This window comes from Entelurus aequoreus, linkage group LG08 (genome assembly GCF_033978785.1).
Source record: "Entelurus aequoreus isolate RoL-2023_Sb linkage group LG08, RoL_Eaeq_v1.1, whole genome shotgun sequence".
NCBI lineage: Eukaryota > Metazoa > Chordata > Actinopteri > Syngnathiformes > Syngnathidae > Entelurus > Entelurus aequoreus.
In genome coordinates this window covers 20753904-20770949 of record NC_084738.1, presented here as the reverse complement: position 1 = coordinate 20770949, position 17046 = coordinate 20753904, and the positions used below count along the sequence as shown (strand labels likewise).

General features: G+C 40.3%; 1 protein-coding gene across 3 annotated transcripts; it reads left to right on the top strand.

Moving 5' to 3' along the window:
* The first annotated feature begins 2401 nt into the window (after positions 1 to 2401).
* On the top strand, positions 2402 to 16949 carry LOC133655601 (retinol dehydrogenase 13-like). Of its 3 annotated transcripts, none has more exons than XM_062055901.1 (7): positions 2402 to 2583; positions 4293 to 4411; positions 9962 to 10117; positions 10227 to 10331; positions 10416 to 10628; positions 10736 to 10837; positions 14055 to 16949. In XM_062055901.1, exons 1-7 carry the CDS (start codon positions 2519 to 2521, stop codon positions 14351 to 14353), a joined length of 1059 nt encoding a protein of 352 aa, XP_061911885.1. In that variant the 5' UTR covers positions 2402 to 2518; the 3' UTR covers positions 14354 to 16949. The 3 variants fall into 3 exon arrangements, with proteins under 3 accessions (XP_061911885.1, XP_061911886.1, XP_061911887.1); XM_062055902.1 differs by having other exon boundaries at positions 2439 to 2583; positions 4250 to 4411; XM_062055903.1 differs by having other exon boundaries at positions 2452 to 2587.
* The last annotated feature ends 97 nt before the right edge of the window (positions 16950 to 17046 follow it).

Below are 17046 nucleotides of genomic sequence, written 5' to 3'. Positions count from 1 at the left end.
GTTCTCATTCATCCAGGTTATTGTATTTTCACGGCATTCAATCGATCAAAGATTGGTCAGGTCTAGTCTAAATAAGACTAGAATCTTAATCTAACTCTATGAGCATGAACTGATGAAGCATGATTGGATGAGAGGCTAAACGTCTTTTAAGACAAACTGAACAGTCCAGTTGCAATCAATAGAATGCCCTGAGTATTAGATAATTTTGCATATAAAAAGCTGCACATTATTTTCTCAAATTTCTGTAATTCAGTTTATATTTCTATACTTACATTTATATTTCATTTATTCATCTCTGTCTTATGTGTTTTTTGTGCATGACAATTAACAAGTAATAGTGTGAAAAACAATGTTTTTAACCCACCCTCACCCTATTGAAATGAATAGTAAATCTGCAATGACAAAGTATAAGTTATTTAATTACGTTTTTTATTATACATGTAATTTTTTATTAAATATTGTGGTTTGTTATCAATTTCGAAATAACATTTGTAAATATTATGACTGTGATGAGTATTAGTATTAGGACATAAATTTAAGATGTCTTTATATTTAAAAAACAATAACAAATAATAATGCTTTTTAGTATTGCAAACATGTATTTGTTTTCTTAAAATATATATGATAAATAACACAAATGCTGCACTACAGTCCCGATCTTAAATTAATATACTGAAGATTAAGTTTCATGTACTGTATTTGTGTTGTCGTAAACAATTTTTATGCATTTTTATAAATAATATTTTATTTGGAAAGTATTTATTTTTCTTCCTCAAAATCTATTTAAGTTTCAGTACCGTTTAAATGTATCATATATTGTCCTCGAACAGACATGTATTTTTTTCAAAAAGTACTATATTATAATAGTACTATACTATAAATATGTACATCAATCCAATCATCCATTTTCTTACCACAATCTGCAATACTACAGTCCTGATCTGACTATAACATTTTATGAATTCATGTTGTCAAGTGAATTTTTTTTAATATATTTAAAAAATAATAATTTATTTATTGTATTTTTTTCTCAAATTGCAAAATTAGCAATCCATTTCAGTATTAATAAAACAGAAATGTATTATATAGTAATAAAATAATAATAACAATAATAATTATTATACATTTTTGATAAAAACATTTTGTATATAGGGCACCTTTCAAGACACTCAAGGACAAACAATATATTTTACTCTTAAAAACATTTATTGTTTTCATCCAATAAATAATAATAGGCCTACAAAATTAATATTAATACACTACAGTATTATGTAGATAAAGTAAAATATAATAAAAAATAAAAACTGCAATACTACAGTCATAATCATACAGGAAGGCAGTGAGTATGAAGTTGCATGTATTTAGGTTGTCATGTAAACATTTTTTATAAAATATATTTTTTTTAAATGAAAACATTTATTTATTACAAATATATTCCTCAAATTTAAAAACAAATATTTTTTTAAAACTATAAATAAAAACTGAAATGCAGGGTGTATACTAATAAAAATATATACAATGTTAGTGTTACAGATACTTTTTTAAAGTGTGTTTTCATTCATTAAATAAATAAAGGTATGACTATTTGTGTTTAGCAATAATAAATTGCCAGACACAATTAGACAATCATGAATCTAATTACGTTTTCTTCTCAAACAAAATAATAACAAAACTGTATTACTCATACACGTTACATAGAGATTTCAAAATGATGCACATCAACAGCAATTATATTAAGAATGTTTCTATTTGCCTCCTTTCTTTATTGTGTGTGTGTGTGTTTTTTCTTTTGTTCAGTTAATTCTCTCAGACTGGAACAAACTGAGTGTACCGACACTTGGAAGAAAAAAGGTTTTCAGGCCTTTCAGGTCAAGCAGAGAGGATAAAGAGAACAAACGCAGATAATAGATAGGCCAGGATTTTTTTTATAATGGCTCTGTACTGCAACATAACTGTTATTAATCACAGTGGAGGTCGAGCACTCATGCTGACAGTAGAGAGCACCAAGGGTCGAGCACACTGGAGTGTGGGGGAGGGGGCGCCTTTTTGCAATTAACAGATGCAGCAGGCTGCTTTTGCTCCATCCACTCTTTCATCTCCTCTTTCCCACACACCAGACACATGGCCTACTTTTCTTCTTTTTATGTGTCACCTCAAGTTTCCACCTCAAGTTGCAAGAGGATGGCCTTGTTTCTTTCTTGTTCCCAAGACTTTTCTCCTGAAATGACTTCCTGTGTCCTTGCTGGCTGTGAAACAACAACAGGACAGCATTAAAGTGTAAGTTCAGAGGGGCTTTAAGGTGTATTTCATAACGTTTGCAGTAATCATTAGCGTTATCATATTGACGGCTTTTTAAAGGGAACTCCCTTGAGACTACATTTCCCATAATGCTTAGCGTTGTATTGACGTCATCATTGCGCGAACGTAACCTTGCGCTGCACTGCAACAACTGTCGTATCAGCTGAGGAAGCACAAGTTGCACAACCCAAACGGGTTTATTTCGCTTAATTAATGAATTATGAACAAGTATGTTTTACCTGTTTCGGTCTTCGGAACTGCTATTGGGTGTGCTGTCATAATAAAGTGAGTAAGTCACGTTCGACACGACTATTGCACTATGAACAAAATATACTGTACTACTGTTCATGTTGGCTTACTTGGTTTGGGTTTGTAATGCCTTGTATAGCCTGTTATACTATGATAACATATAATTCGGTTTTTACGCAATTATCTTCATACATGATTTAGCCCTGAACCGAATAATGCAACATGTGCGGCATGGTAAATATACTGAAAAGCTAAAATTGCACCCAAAAAAAGCCCAATTTAACATAATAACTTGTGTATATCGTTATATTATCCCAGCAGGCACAAGACATCAAAACAACATTGAGAACTTGTTGAATTAGGTCCTGACGTTGAGCAACTCAAACCTAACATGCTTTTTGACAACGTTCAATCAATGTTGGGTTCTGATGTTTATTTGACCTTTGAATTTTGGTCATTTTCCAACCAATATTTTCCAACACAGCTACAACGTTGAAACAACATGGTTTTTGACAACGTTTAGTCAATGTCAGGTTGTGACATTGATTTGACCATTGAAATTTGATCATTTCCCAACCAACGTTGTCCGTCCATCCATCCATTTTCTATCGCTTGTCCCATTCGGGGTCGCTGGAGCCTATCTCAGCTTCATTCAGGCGGAAGGCGGGGTACACTCTGGACAAGTCGCCACCTCATCACAGGGCCAACACAGATAGACAACAGTCACACTCACATTCACACACCAGGGCCAATTTAGTGTTGCCAATCAACCTATCCCCAGGTGCATGTCTTTAGGTTTGGGAGGAAGCCGGAGTACCCGGAGGGAACCCACGCAGTCACGGGGAGAACATGCAAACTCCACACAGAAAGATCCAGAGCCCAGGATCGAACCAAGGACCTTTGTATTGTGAGGCACACAATTGTGTGTATTGTGTGCCACCGTGCTGCCCCAACCAACGTTGTCTCAGTTTACACATACAACTATTTTGCAACGTTGTTTCAAAGTCAGTTTTAAAGGACATGTATGTAAAATTAATGTCTTGTGCCTGCTGGGTAGGCTCTATCATTACATCTACTTCGTATATCTCTAAATACTCAAATTATTTATTCCGTACATACATACATAAACACAAATTACTGCACTTCTGCATTTGATGTTAGATCACCTTTGTTACCCTGTGTTTTCAATGTGTGTGTATCGACAATAAATTGAATCCTAATGTGTTGAAATGTTATCGATAATACTGATAATTATACTAAGCTTTGTCACTTCTACCACAAAACTGAGATGCCGGCAATTAAACATACCTAAAAACATTTATATAATGTTGAATTGCACTGGTAGTTTAATAGTACATGGTGCAGGTTTGATTCCCGGTCAGGGCCCCAACACCCAGCCTTTGGAGATGTGCGGGCCCCAAGCCTGGAAAAATGGGAGGCTTATGTCAGGAAAAGCATCCTGCGTAAAAACTAAGCAAAATCCAACATGCATCATCAAACTCTAACTTGAAAAGCTGTTAGACAATCTACTTGTGCAACTATTGACTTTTCAGTAACCCTCGGTGGAAAAACTTTGGACACTTTTGCCCGACAAGAACACATTTACCAAATTGTAATCCATTTTGCATTCAAAATCAGTGTTATTTAGGTTGACAAAAAATAGTATCTGCTGTTTGTTGTGTAATGACTGACATTGTTTTAGTACATGACTCCCCCTAAGTCCTCGGGTTTGATCCCTTGCAAAGGAACCATGTGACAGGGGGCCGCTGTCATAGCAAAGCTAAGTTAAACGGGAAGACGGTGGTGATAACTGGAGCCAACACAGGCATTGGCAAAGAGACGGCGCGGGAATTGGCCAAGAGAGGTGGGTAAAAAATGATGTCACTGTAAAAGATAGCACAATTACTATTAATTTAATAAAAATGTGTAAGGATGGAATCGAAAACCGGTTCTGAGTCCAGTTTCCAGTGTTTCAATTCCTTGATTCCAGGATTCTTCCGGGTGGGGATGACGTCAGATCGTAAATGGCGGTGCCCATACAGAACAAACACTAACCTTTTACAAGAAAAGACTCCCAATAGTACTACTTGTATTAATTAAAAGGCTTCTATTTCATCAAGAGGAGGACATAAGAGCAATATGCTGAAACATTTGAACACACAGCATGCAATAATTATAAATGAAAGTGGCATTTTTGAAGTGCTCCGATCTCATTCCAGCAGCAGTAACGCTAGCATGTCATCTGAATGCAAATGGTACTAACACCTCCTATCATGTTAGCGCTATTATTTGTGAAATTTAAATGAATGCCTTCTCATTTAGATGAGCATGACGAGAGACAGATCCTGACTGGCTCTGAGGCGGGTAGTACTTGTTCAAGTTCACGTCTGCCGCCAGACAAATGTCACAGAGCATCGACTAAGTTTGTGATCAAAGGTTTGCATTTTCTGTAGATGAATGTTCAATTGTAGTCAGAGAAAAGTTGCCTGTTTTCCTGCAACCAGATTTTCTCTCAGTCATTGTATTAAACAGGTGAAACTCATAAAGTTAGAATATGGTGTAATAGTCCATTCATGTCAGAAAATAACTTAAAATGTGAAATTAATCTGGGATACTAACTTATTACATGCAAAGTGAGATATGTTAATCCTTTAGTTGTTATCATTTTGATCATCATGGCTTACAGTTTTTGGGTGGCAATGCTTGTTGCCCCGCGGCAGAGAGCCTGCACGTTGGAGTTTTACCCGGGAGACGAAAGGGTAGCTTCTCTCCGATTGTCCATAACAAACACAATGTTCAACCATAAGGGTGTCCATATGTGCACTTGGCACCAGGACACCCTAGGCTGCAGTTCGATGATCGACTTTGTGATTGTATCATCTGATTTGCGGTCTCATGTTTTGGACACTCTGGTGAAGGGAGGGGCGTAGCTTTCAACCGATCACCACCTGGTGGTGAGTCGGCTATGATGGTGGGGGAGGATGCCGGACAGACCTGGCAGACCCAAACGTATAGTGAAGGTCTGCAGGGAACCTCTGGCAGAGTCTCCCTTCAGAGAGAGTTTCAATTCACACATCCGGAAGAAATTTGATGACGTTACGAGATGGCGCTGGATATTGAATCCGAGTGGACCATGTTCCGTGCCTCTGTTGTCGAGGAAGCCGATTGGAGCTGTGGCCGCAAGGTGGTAAAGAAGCTGTGGCGGTAATCCCAAAACCCGCTGGTGGACACCAACGGTGAGGGATCCTGCAGCTGAAGAAGGAGTCCTATCGGGTCCTTTTGGGTCATGGGACTTCGGAGGCAGTAGACAGGGACCAGCAGGCCAAGCGGTGTGCGGCTTTGGCAGTTGCAGATGCAAAAACTCTGACATGGGAGGAGTTCTGAGAAGCCATGGAAAACAACTTTCGGACGGCTTCGAAGCGATTCTGGACCACCATCCGCCGCCTCAAGAGAGGGAAACAGTGCACTGTCAACACCGTGTATAGTGGGGCTGGTGTTCTGCTGACGTCGACTTGGGTCGGTGGAAGGAAAACTTTGAAGACCTCCTCAATCCCACCTACACATCTTACAATAAAGAAGCATTGCCTGCAGACTCCGCAGTGGGTTCTTCTATTTCTGGGGCTGAGGTTGTTGTGGTAGTTAAGAAGCTCCTCGGTGGCAGGGCCCCGGGGGTGGATGAGATCCGCCTGAAGTTCCTTAGGCTCTGGAGTCTATGGGGCTGTTATGGTTGACAAGACTCTGCAACATTGCGTAGACATCAGGGACTGTGTCCTCTGGATTGGCAGACTGTGGTGGTCGTTCCTCTATTTAAAAAGGGGAAGTGGAGAGTGTGTTCCAATTATTGTGGGATCACACTCCTCAGCCTTCCTAGTAAGGTTTATTTAGGTGTACTGGAGAGTAGGCTACGTCGGCTAGTCGAACCTCAGATTCAGGAGGAGCTTTGTGGTTTTCGTCCTGGTCGTGGGACTTTGGACCAACTCTATACTCTCAGCAGGATCCTTGAGGGTGCATGGGAGTTTGCCCAACCAGTCTACTTGTGTTTTGTGGACTTTGGCATTTGTGTCCTTCGGGAAGTCCTGTGGAGAGTGCTCAGCGAGTATGGGGTATTGGACCGCCTATTTGACCGCCTGTATGATCAGTGTCAAAGCTTGGTCTACATTGCCGGCAGTAAGTCGGATCCGTTTGCAGTGAGGTTTGGACTCCACCAGGGCTGCCCTTTGTCACCGATTCTGTTTACAACTTTTATGGACAAAATTTTTCGGCGCAGTCAGGGCATTGAGGGGATCCGGTTTGGTGGCTGCATGACTAGGTCGCTGCTTTTTGCGGATGATCTAGTCCTGTTGGCTTCATCTGACCAGGATCTTCAGCTCCAGTTTCCTGCGTCGGGTGGCGGGGCTCTCCCTTAGAGATAAGGTGAGAAGCTGTCATTCGGGAGGAGCTCAGAATAAAGCTGCTGCTCCTCCACATCAAGAGGAGCCAGATGAGGTAGTTCGGGCATCTGGTCAGGATGAGCCCCGGACGCCTCCCTGGGGAGGTGTTTAGGGCACGTCCGACCGATAGGAGACCACAGGAAAGACCCAGGACACGGTGGAGAGACTATGTCTCCCAGCTGGCCTGGGAACACCTCGGGATCCCCCAGGAAGAGGTGGATGAAGTAGCTGGGGGGAGGGAAGGCTGCGCTTCTCTGCTTAGGCTGCTGCCCCCGCGACCCGGCTTCAGATAAGCGGAAGAAGATGGATGGATTGTCCCTTTCGGGGTCGCGGGGTGGCTGGAGCATATCCCAGCTAGACTTGGGCGGAAGGCAGAGTACAACCCAAGACAAGTCGCCACCTCATCGCAGGGCCAACAATCAAACCCAGGACCTTCTCCTTGTGAGGCACAAACACTAACCTTGTGAATGTGAAGTGAAGTGAATTATATTTATATAGCGCTTTTCTCTAGTGACTCAAAGCGCTTTACATAGTGAAACCCAATATCTAAGTTACATTTAAACCAGTGTGGGTGGCACTGGGAGCAGGTGGGTAAAGTGTCTTGCCCAAGGACACAACAGCAGTGACTAGGATGGCGGAAGCGGGGATCGAACCTGGAACCCTCAAGTTGCTGGCACGGCCACTCTACCAACCGAGCTATACCGCCCCAATGTGAATATTTATACTGACACAGATGACAGCGCATCATATACATGTTCTTTTTCCTAGTATGCAATTAAACAATGAATAGTTGTGTGGTATGATAGAGGTCACGTGACGGCTAAGCTCTGTCTGATTGCTGAAATGGAGTTAAACGTCTCTGGTACTCATGTTGGATTGGTGAAACAAAGTCATGTGACAGTGCCTGCTGGAAAAATTCTCTAAAGAGCCAAATTCAATCAATCAATCAATCAATGTTTATTTATATAGCCCTAAATCACAAGTGTCTCAAAGGGCTGTACAAGCCACAACGACATCCTCGGTACAGAGCCCACATACGGGCAAGGAAAAACTCACCCCAGTGGGACGTCGGTGAATGACTATGAGAAACCTTGGAGAGGACCGCATATGTGGGTAACCCCCCCCCCCCCCCCCCCCCCCCCCCCTCTAGGGGAGACCGAAAGCAACGGATGTCGAGTGGGTCTGACATAACATTGTGAAAGTCCAGTCCACAGTGGATCCAACACATCAGCGGGAGTCCAGTCCACAGCGGGGCCAACAGGAAACCATCCCGAGCGGAGACGGGTCAGCAGCGCAGAGATGTCCCCAACCGATGCACAGGCTAGTGGTCCACCCGGGGTCCCGGCTCTGGACAGCCAGCACTTCATCCATGGCCACCGGACCTATGCAACTCCCCCTCGCAAGGGACAGGGGAGAAGAGGAGAGAAGAAAAGAAACGGCAGATCAACTGGTCTAAAAAAGGGGGGGTCTATTTAAAGGCTAGATTATACAAATGAGTTTTAAGATGGGACTTAAATGCTTCTACTGAGGTAGCATCTCTAACTGTTACCGGGAGGGCATTCCAGAGTACTGGAGCCCGAATAGAAAACGCTCTATAGCCCGCAGACTTTTTTTTGGCTCTGGGAATCACTAATAAGCCGGAGTTCTTTGAACGCAGATTTCTTGTCGGGACATATGGTACAATACAATCGGGGAGATAGGCTGGAGCTAAACCGTGTAGTATTTTATACGTAAGTAGTAAAACCTTAAAGTCGCATCTTAAGTGCACAGGAAGCCAGTGCAAGTGAGCCAGTATAGGCGTAATATGATCAAACTTTCTTGTTTTTGTCAAAAGCCTTGCAGCCGCATTTTGTACCAACTGTAATCTTTTAATGCTAGACATAGGGAGGCCCGAAAATAATACGTTACAGTAATCGAGACGAGACGTAACGAACGCATGAATAATGATCTCAGCGTCGCTAGTGGACAAGATGGAATGAATTTTAGCGATATTACGAAGATGAAATTAATATGTCTTTGCAAGCAGTTGTCTGTTACCTTTGAGTGTGGCATTGATGGTAGTGTTCCCAGGATGCAGGGACGGCAAGCAAAGTGCAGATAAAATTTATTTATTAACAAAAATAAAGAAATAATGCAGCAAGAGAAAATTGATTTATTAACAAAAATAAATAAATAGTGCAGCTGGAGGCATAGGAAAACTGCATGTTTGCAAAGCAAAGCAAAAAAAAGCAATGATACAAAGCACAACAATGATTCTATGATATAATGCATCCTGATTGGCAACCAGGAACAGGTGTGTCCTCATTCCTAATCAGGGACAGGGAGGCAGACAGCGCTCAGACAGGAGAAGTAGTGGCAAAAAAGGAGACAACCCGGAAATGGAAACAAAAATAAGAGCACTGGATGGGAAATAACACAAAATACCAGAAACTAATAATATTTTTTATAAGAGAGCATGACAATAATCAATAGATTCTAAATAAATATAATAATGGTATAAATAAATGTAGCGATCAAAAGGAAACTCAATGCAACAAAGTAAAAGTAGAGTTTCTTCTTCACAAAAATACTCAAGTAAAAGTAAAAAGTATGCTGCATTAAAACTACTCTGATTATTTTTCCAAAAAGTTACTTAAGTAAATTCTGCGCATTGCTACCCACCTTTTTTTTCCAGAGGAAAAATAGTAAATATATTTGGTCCTTTACTGTATTTGGTGTCTGGAGTTTTTTTTTTACATCCATCCATCCATCCATTTCCTACCGCTTGTCCCTTTTTTACATGCAAACCAATAATGCAAATGTTTGCTAATTCATCACTGAAGCAAAGTCTTTAATCAACTGTCGGGCAGCTAAGAAATATGTTAACAAAAAAATTATTAAACTAATACCGAAAAAAAATGGATCCTGTATTTCAATTTGTCTTAAAAAACATTTCTATAAAGAGATTTGGGTTAATAACTGTATATACTTTTGCACACCATCAGGGGGGCGTGTCATTATGGGATGCCGAGACATGGAAAAGTGTGAGGCGGCTGCCAGAGAAATCCGCGGCAACACCCTGAATCCTCATGTCTATGCATGTAAGCTGGACTTGGCCTCTATGGCATCCATACGGGAGTTTGCAGTGAGGATCAAAGAAAGTGAGCTGATGATTGTAAACAAAACAAAAATAGGTTTCACAATCTTGTTTGGTGTGTGTTGTATTAAAAAGTAATACTACCGTATCTTGAATATTGTATTACCTTGCAGAGGAGCAGCGTGTGGACGTATTAATAAACAATGCAGGGGTCATGAGATGTCCCCCCTGGAAAACAGAGGATGGATTTGAGATGCAGTTTGGAGTTAATCATTTAGGTAGCTGCACAATTCTGCTTTAATGAAGTGAGATTATATTTTTAGTGATTTCCAGTTAGATATTTTTTTCTACCGTACCTCCAGGCCACTTCTTATTGACAAATCTTTTGCTGGATAAGTTAAAAGAGTCCGCCCCCAGCAGAGTGATCAACCTTGCCTCGCTCGCCCACATCGTTGGAAAGATGGACTTTGACGACCTTAACTGGGAGAGGAAGAAGTATGACACCAAGCAAGCGTACTGTCAGAGCAAGCTTGCCAATGTTCTCTTTACAAGAGAGCTGGCCAAGCGCTTACAAGGCAAGTCTGCGTGGGCAGAAGTACACCCTATATTCTTGTTTTTTAATTGGCGGTTGGATATACATTTGTTACCACAATACCGTGTGTTTTGTTCTTGTGTTTTACAGGAACAGGAATCACAGTGAATGCAGTACACCCTGGTATTGTTGCCACAGAGCTTGGCAGGCACACTGGTCTGCACCGATCTTGGCTCTCCAGCACTGCTCTCGGTGAGTAACCTGCTCCTCTCTTTCAGGAATTACGGTCGTTTAAAAAAACTGCCCATATTGTGCAAATGCTCAATGGGGGTCTGTGCCTGTTTATGAACACCAAATGTGAGAAATATCCAACATCTCCCTTAATTGTGTGCTCCACTTTTGAGAAAAGAGGCCCTCAAATGGTTGCATTCAAAGTTCTAATTTTTCATGACATGAACAAAAAATCTTATACGGTGTGTACGCCAATAACTTCTCAAAGGACAGGTTTGAAAAAGAGGACGGCTTTGCTATGTATCTTAAAATAAAGACTTGAGCTCAGCCATCACTCAGCTTGCGATGTGAGAGCTGTACCTATGATCATTTTGGGTTTTTTTCAGCGAATAGGCAAACATAGCATGAAGTTGCCATTAAAACTTGAGTGTAATGTTAGCACTTAAGCGTACATAGCAATGCTAGTGTTGCTAACGTTGGTTTCCCACTGTGCTACTCCTTAATGTCACAGTGCTATATGTAGGGATGTAGGGCATGACCCCAATAGTCAACAATAACTAAGCAAAGGAAAAATACTACCGGTATATATTGCTCTTTTATACAATTTGTTTTTTGCCCTCAAAAGTCCTGTCCAGGGAATTATTCTCTGAGTTTGTTCACATTAATAAAACAACAACAAAATAATTTTGAGGAAATACAAATATCGACCTAATCACCAATGCATTCTAACTCGTAAATAAACGTGTATAAAAGTCTGCTTACAATGGAGCCAAAAGAAGGTCCTCTACTCCGCTCATAAAGCCCTCTAAATAACCATCCTAAAAGCGCCAACAATACCCCATTTACTTTTCGGGACTTGAATATTAACCAAGTATTAGTGATATTGTTATTATAAGCGCTAACGCAGTCAAACTATTTATAGTGGTGCCATGATCAGAGGGAGCTAATCGTTTGTGTGTGTTTTTTTACATCATTGGCTGGTGAGCTGCTTTCTCGCCTCGGAGCTCGTGAACGTTTATTCGAGATTATAAATAATGCCTCTCACCTTGATAGTAGAAAGATGGGGACATAATCCGGCGAGTTTGTCAATTTTGGCATACAATTTGGAACTGGAAATGGCGAGAAAGACACGAAAAGTCGCTTGTTCTGAGCTTGGCTCCACCCCCTCTTTTTCTTCCTGAGGATTATAAGTCATTCTTCATCTAAACAGGAATATATGAACATCCTAGCAGTCTTTGGCCTAGTGACATCAGACAATGTACAGTAAGTGATGTTTTATTATGTTTGTTGTCTCTCATGAAGTCTGCAGTGAGTAATAGTCCAGTACATGTATACTTACAGCATGTATATAAAACCATGATGGAAGTGTTTGGATGTTTTATATATAGAGCAACTCCCAAAGGCTCCATTGTAAGCAGCCTTTTGATCGCTTTTATTTACTAGTTAGAATGCATAAAAAAGAAAGCCATATGTATACTTGTCTCACATAAGGATTGTGAATGATAGGCAACATTCCAAAAAAGTGCAATTCCCTTTTGAGATATTAAGAAGTGCAATTTTTATGTCGTAATGGAGGTGATTATTATTAACTTTGTGAAACGTCTCCACACTGTATAGAGACACATAATTAGCTGCTAGCCCCTTGTCAAAATAAACATAGTGTCAGCCGTTTGTGATCGGCACTAAAAGGCATTCATCGGCTATGGCAATTACATACTTTTACCGATGTGATATATGGACAAGTGTAGAGTTACAGTGTATTAGTAAAAAAGTGTTTGAAATACACAATCGTACAAAACAAAACACACACTGTCAGAGACAGGCATATATAAACACAGCTCATTAGCATTAAAGCTACACACACACAAAACAACGTGGTACTAAAATCACTTTTAAACTTTTGGCCAACACGCTTACTTAAAGCTGTGTAAAAAAAATAGTCTAATATGAGATTGTTAAAAAACTGGTCTTTACCAAGTCTAACAATAATATCAAAGCAACACATCACATTATAAATTGTTTTAATTTTCTATGCACTTCATTGTCAAGAATATAGTAGAGTGCCTTTATTGTCATTATATGTCAGCACAATAAGATTAGAGCATCACCAATATCACTGCAAAAACAACACATTTAATTTGTTAAAGAAAAATAGAAACACATGCAATATTAACATAGAAGTACGGTGCACAGTTAGGTGGAGGTAACCTTGGATAAGTATGGTGAATATGAGTATTATACAGTATATAGATATATTGCACATATGGAATATTGCACAATGATGGTTTTGATTAATTACAGAATCTATGAAAAGTCACTGCATACGACAGTTCAGGGTGGTTATTCCTTTGGGGGAAAACCTATTCTTGAATCTGTTCTAGCCCGCCTTGATGCACAGGTCAGAGCTGGGGTGGGAGCTATCATCGCTGATGAGGTGTAGATGTCCATCAGGGAGAGGAGAGGACAGCCTTTACAACTCTCTGCAGCCTCTCCCTGTCTGCCACGGTGCGGCTGCCCTACCATACTGTGATGCAGTCGGTCAGTGGATGAATGGATGAACGGTAGAAGGTCAGCTGCAAGTTGGAATTGAGGTTGCGCTTACTGAGGACTCTCAGGAAGTGTAGGCGCTGCTGAGCTTTCTTGGTGGTGTGAGTGACATTCTCTAACAAGAAGATGTCAGCGGAGATGAAGATGCCGGGAAACCTGAAGGTGCGGACTCAGGTGGGGGTCGAAGTCTGCTGGGAGATAGTCCTTATGTGCTGAAGAACTAGTCTCTCAAAGCACTTCATGATGTGATGTGGAACTTTCAAGCAAAGTACCAGTCAAAAGTTTGCGCACACATTCTCATGTGATAGCATTGGAAAGAGTCTCCAAACGTTTGACTGACACTGCATGTCGGATCATGTCTGACCATTTACAAACATTTAACAGTACAGGGTGTACTCTGCCTCTAACCAGTTGTCAACTGGGATAGGCTCAAGCTTAAACGTGACAAGCAGTATTGTATTGACAAGTGAAGAACACTCAAGCTTGTTTTCCCGCTAGTTGATAAGATTAAAACACAATAGCATTAAGACTCTCCTCAATCGGTGTGTTATATGCTAAAATCCATTACTTTAGTAGAGACCATTTAGTGTGTTTGGCCAAGCTTCCAGGAGCTCTCTCTGTGTTGTTATGGCACCATATTCTAATTTCCACTGTTAACTAGTTATGTAACCACCCACTGTTTGACCCCCAGGTCCTTTTTTCTCCCTGTTGGTAAAGAACCCAGAGCTTGGGTCCCAGCCCAGCATCTACATGGCGGTGGCCGAGGAGATGGAAGGGGTGACGGGACGCTACTATGACGTGTTGTCAGAAAAGGAGCCGGCACCCCAGGCTATGGATGAGGAGGCAGCTCGCAGGCTGTGGGAGATCAGCAGCAGGCTAGTGGGCCTGGAGGAGAAAGAACTGTCTAGCATGCCAGCACAAAGTCAGCTCAGTGCTGAGAAGACACATGGACACAGCATGGGACCAGTTGTTGGAGCTGCTGGCTTGTAGCAGATCAAATAATATCCAAGGTTTTGATTGGCTTTCTTATTCAGAGAGTTTTGCTTTAAATGTGTTGTGCAACAAAAGATTGTGCTCTATTTTTAATGTTATGTGCATAAGGGCATACAGCGGGGAAATTAAATTATCCACACTGTTTGCAAAATATCCGTAGGGTAGAGTGATTTCTATCCAAAAAGCTCCACATGGGATTTTGATGTGTTCAAGGATGGAAATGTATGTGGAGCTGTGTGCAAAATGTAGAGCAACAGCGCCCTCTGGCTGCTAGGTTTTTGCCACAAACCCATTAAAAAACATATCTTTTAATACAACCCTGGCAAAAAATATAGAATCACTAATTCTTGGAGGATTAATTTTATAGGAAAAAAGCAAATAACAGACATGACACAAAACTATAGTCATTTCAAATGGCAACCCTCTTGCTTTGAAAACACAAAAATACATTAAGAAAATAATTTGTGGTAGTCAGCAAGCTTTATTTTTTTATCAAGAGTAAAAAAAAACATGCAATCACTAAATTCTGACGAAGAAATAATGGAATCACCATGTAATTTTTCAGTTAGTCTGCAGTTAAAAAGGAGTGTTCAAACCTTGGGAGAGCTGTTGCACCAGGTAGAATGACATGAATCACGGCTCCAACACAAGAGATGTCAATTGAAACAGGAGAGGAATATCAAACTTCTTTGAGAAGGTAAATCATCAGTCAATGTTGCAAAAGCTGTTGTTCAGTCAGCTATGTCTAAAATCTGGAACAAGTGCAAACAACATGGGAAGGTTGTAAAAGGTGAGCATAATGGGAGAGAAAACTTAAATATGTTTTGAAAACAGAAAATGCACAGCAAAACAAATTGACGGAAACTGGAGTCACTGTCTGTGACCGAACTATAAGAAACCGTCCATCCATCCATCCATTTTCTACCACTTGTCCCTCTCTGGGTCGTGGGGGTGCTGGAGCCTATCCCAGCTGCCCTAAGGTGGAAGGCGGGGTACACCCTGGACAAGTCGCCACTTCATCGCAGAGCCAACACAGATAGACAACATTCACACTCACACCTAAAGGAAATAGGATTTAAATACAGAAAAGCTCAATGAAAGTGATCATTAACATCCACAAATTTAAAAAAAAACATTTATTTTACCTTGTTGTGAACACGACTGCTGATGAATTTATATTGTTACTTTTATGAATCTATTTGATCATTTTCACCAAGCTGCTAGTATAAGTTTGACTTTAAGCTCATTTGTATGTCTCCTAGAGCAGTGTTTTTCAACCTTTTTTGAGCCAAGGCACATTTTTTCTGTTGAAAAAATCCAGAGGCACACCAGCAGAAATCATTAAAAAACAAAACTCAGTTGACAGTAAAAAGTTGTTGTGACAATTGTTGGATATGAATATAAACCACAACCAACCATGCATCAATATAGCTTTTGTCTCAAAGTAGGTCTACTGTCATGACTTGTCACATCACACTGTGACTTATTTTGAGTTTTTTTTGGTGTTTTCCTGTGTGTAGTGTTTTAGTTCTTGTCTTGCGCTCCTATTTTGGTGTTTTTTTCTCTTTTTTTGGTATTTTCCTGTAGCAGTTTCATGTCTTCCTTTGAGTGATATTTCCCACATCTACTTTGTTTTAGCAATCAAGAATATTTCAGTTGTTTTTTATCATTCTTTGTGGGGACATTGTTGATCGTCATGTCATGTTCGGATGCACATTGTGGACGCCGTCTTTGCTCCACAGTAAGTCTTTGCTGTCGTCCAGCATTCTGTTTTTGTTTACTTAGTAGCCAGTTCAGTTTTAGTTTCGTTCTGCATAGCATTCCCTAAGCTTCAATGCCTTTTCTTAGGGGCACTCACCTTTTGTTTATTTTTGGTTTAAGCATTAGACACCTTTTTACCTGCACGCTGCCTCCCGCTGTTTCCGACGTCTACAAAGCAATTAGCTACCTATTGATATGAAGAGTATAACATAGTTACTCTGCCGAGCTCTAGACAGCACCGACACTCAACAACAACACATAATTTGCAGACTATAATTACTGGTTTGCAAAAAATATTTTTAACCCAAATAGGTGAAATTAGATAACCTCACACGGCACACCAGACTGTATCTCACGGCACACTAGTTGAAAAACACTATCCTAGAGCAGTGATTGTGGCAAAAGTATTGTGAACTCTGAACTGTGGTACACATGGGCTCCATCTAGTGGTACTCCAAAGAATCAATTAAATATTGTATGTGCAACTAATTGCATGTAATTAATTTTGTTTTATTTTCGTATATTTAAGCACTAATGTTACTGTGGCCAAATATATTAAATATAATTGTTAGGTGGAACCTCTACTTTGTTTTTAATGAATACTTAGACTCACTACCCTACTGTATTGTATTGTTGGTCATTATGGTGGTACTTGGATAGCCAATTGTTTTCTGAGGTGGTAATTGGTGAACAAAGTTTGATAACCACAACTGTCCTAGAGGTTAAAAACAATAAACTCAAATATAATATGATGAAAACTGAGCAACTGGATGAACATTCTCCATGAGTGGTGATTTCTTAATTTTTGCCAAGGGTAGTTCCCATTCGAACCCAAAACAAAGTGTTATAATAATTTTCCAGAAATTCTGAATATACACATTTTATCTCAATTCGCGTGACTTAAAAAATAAACTCTGTGATTTAAACTG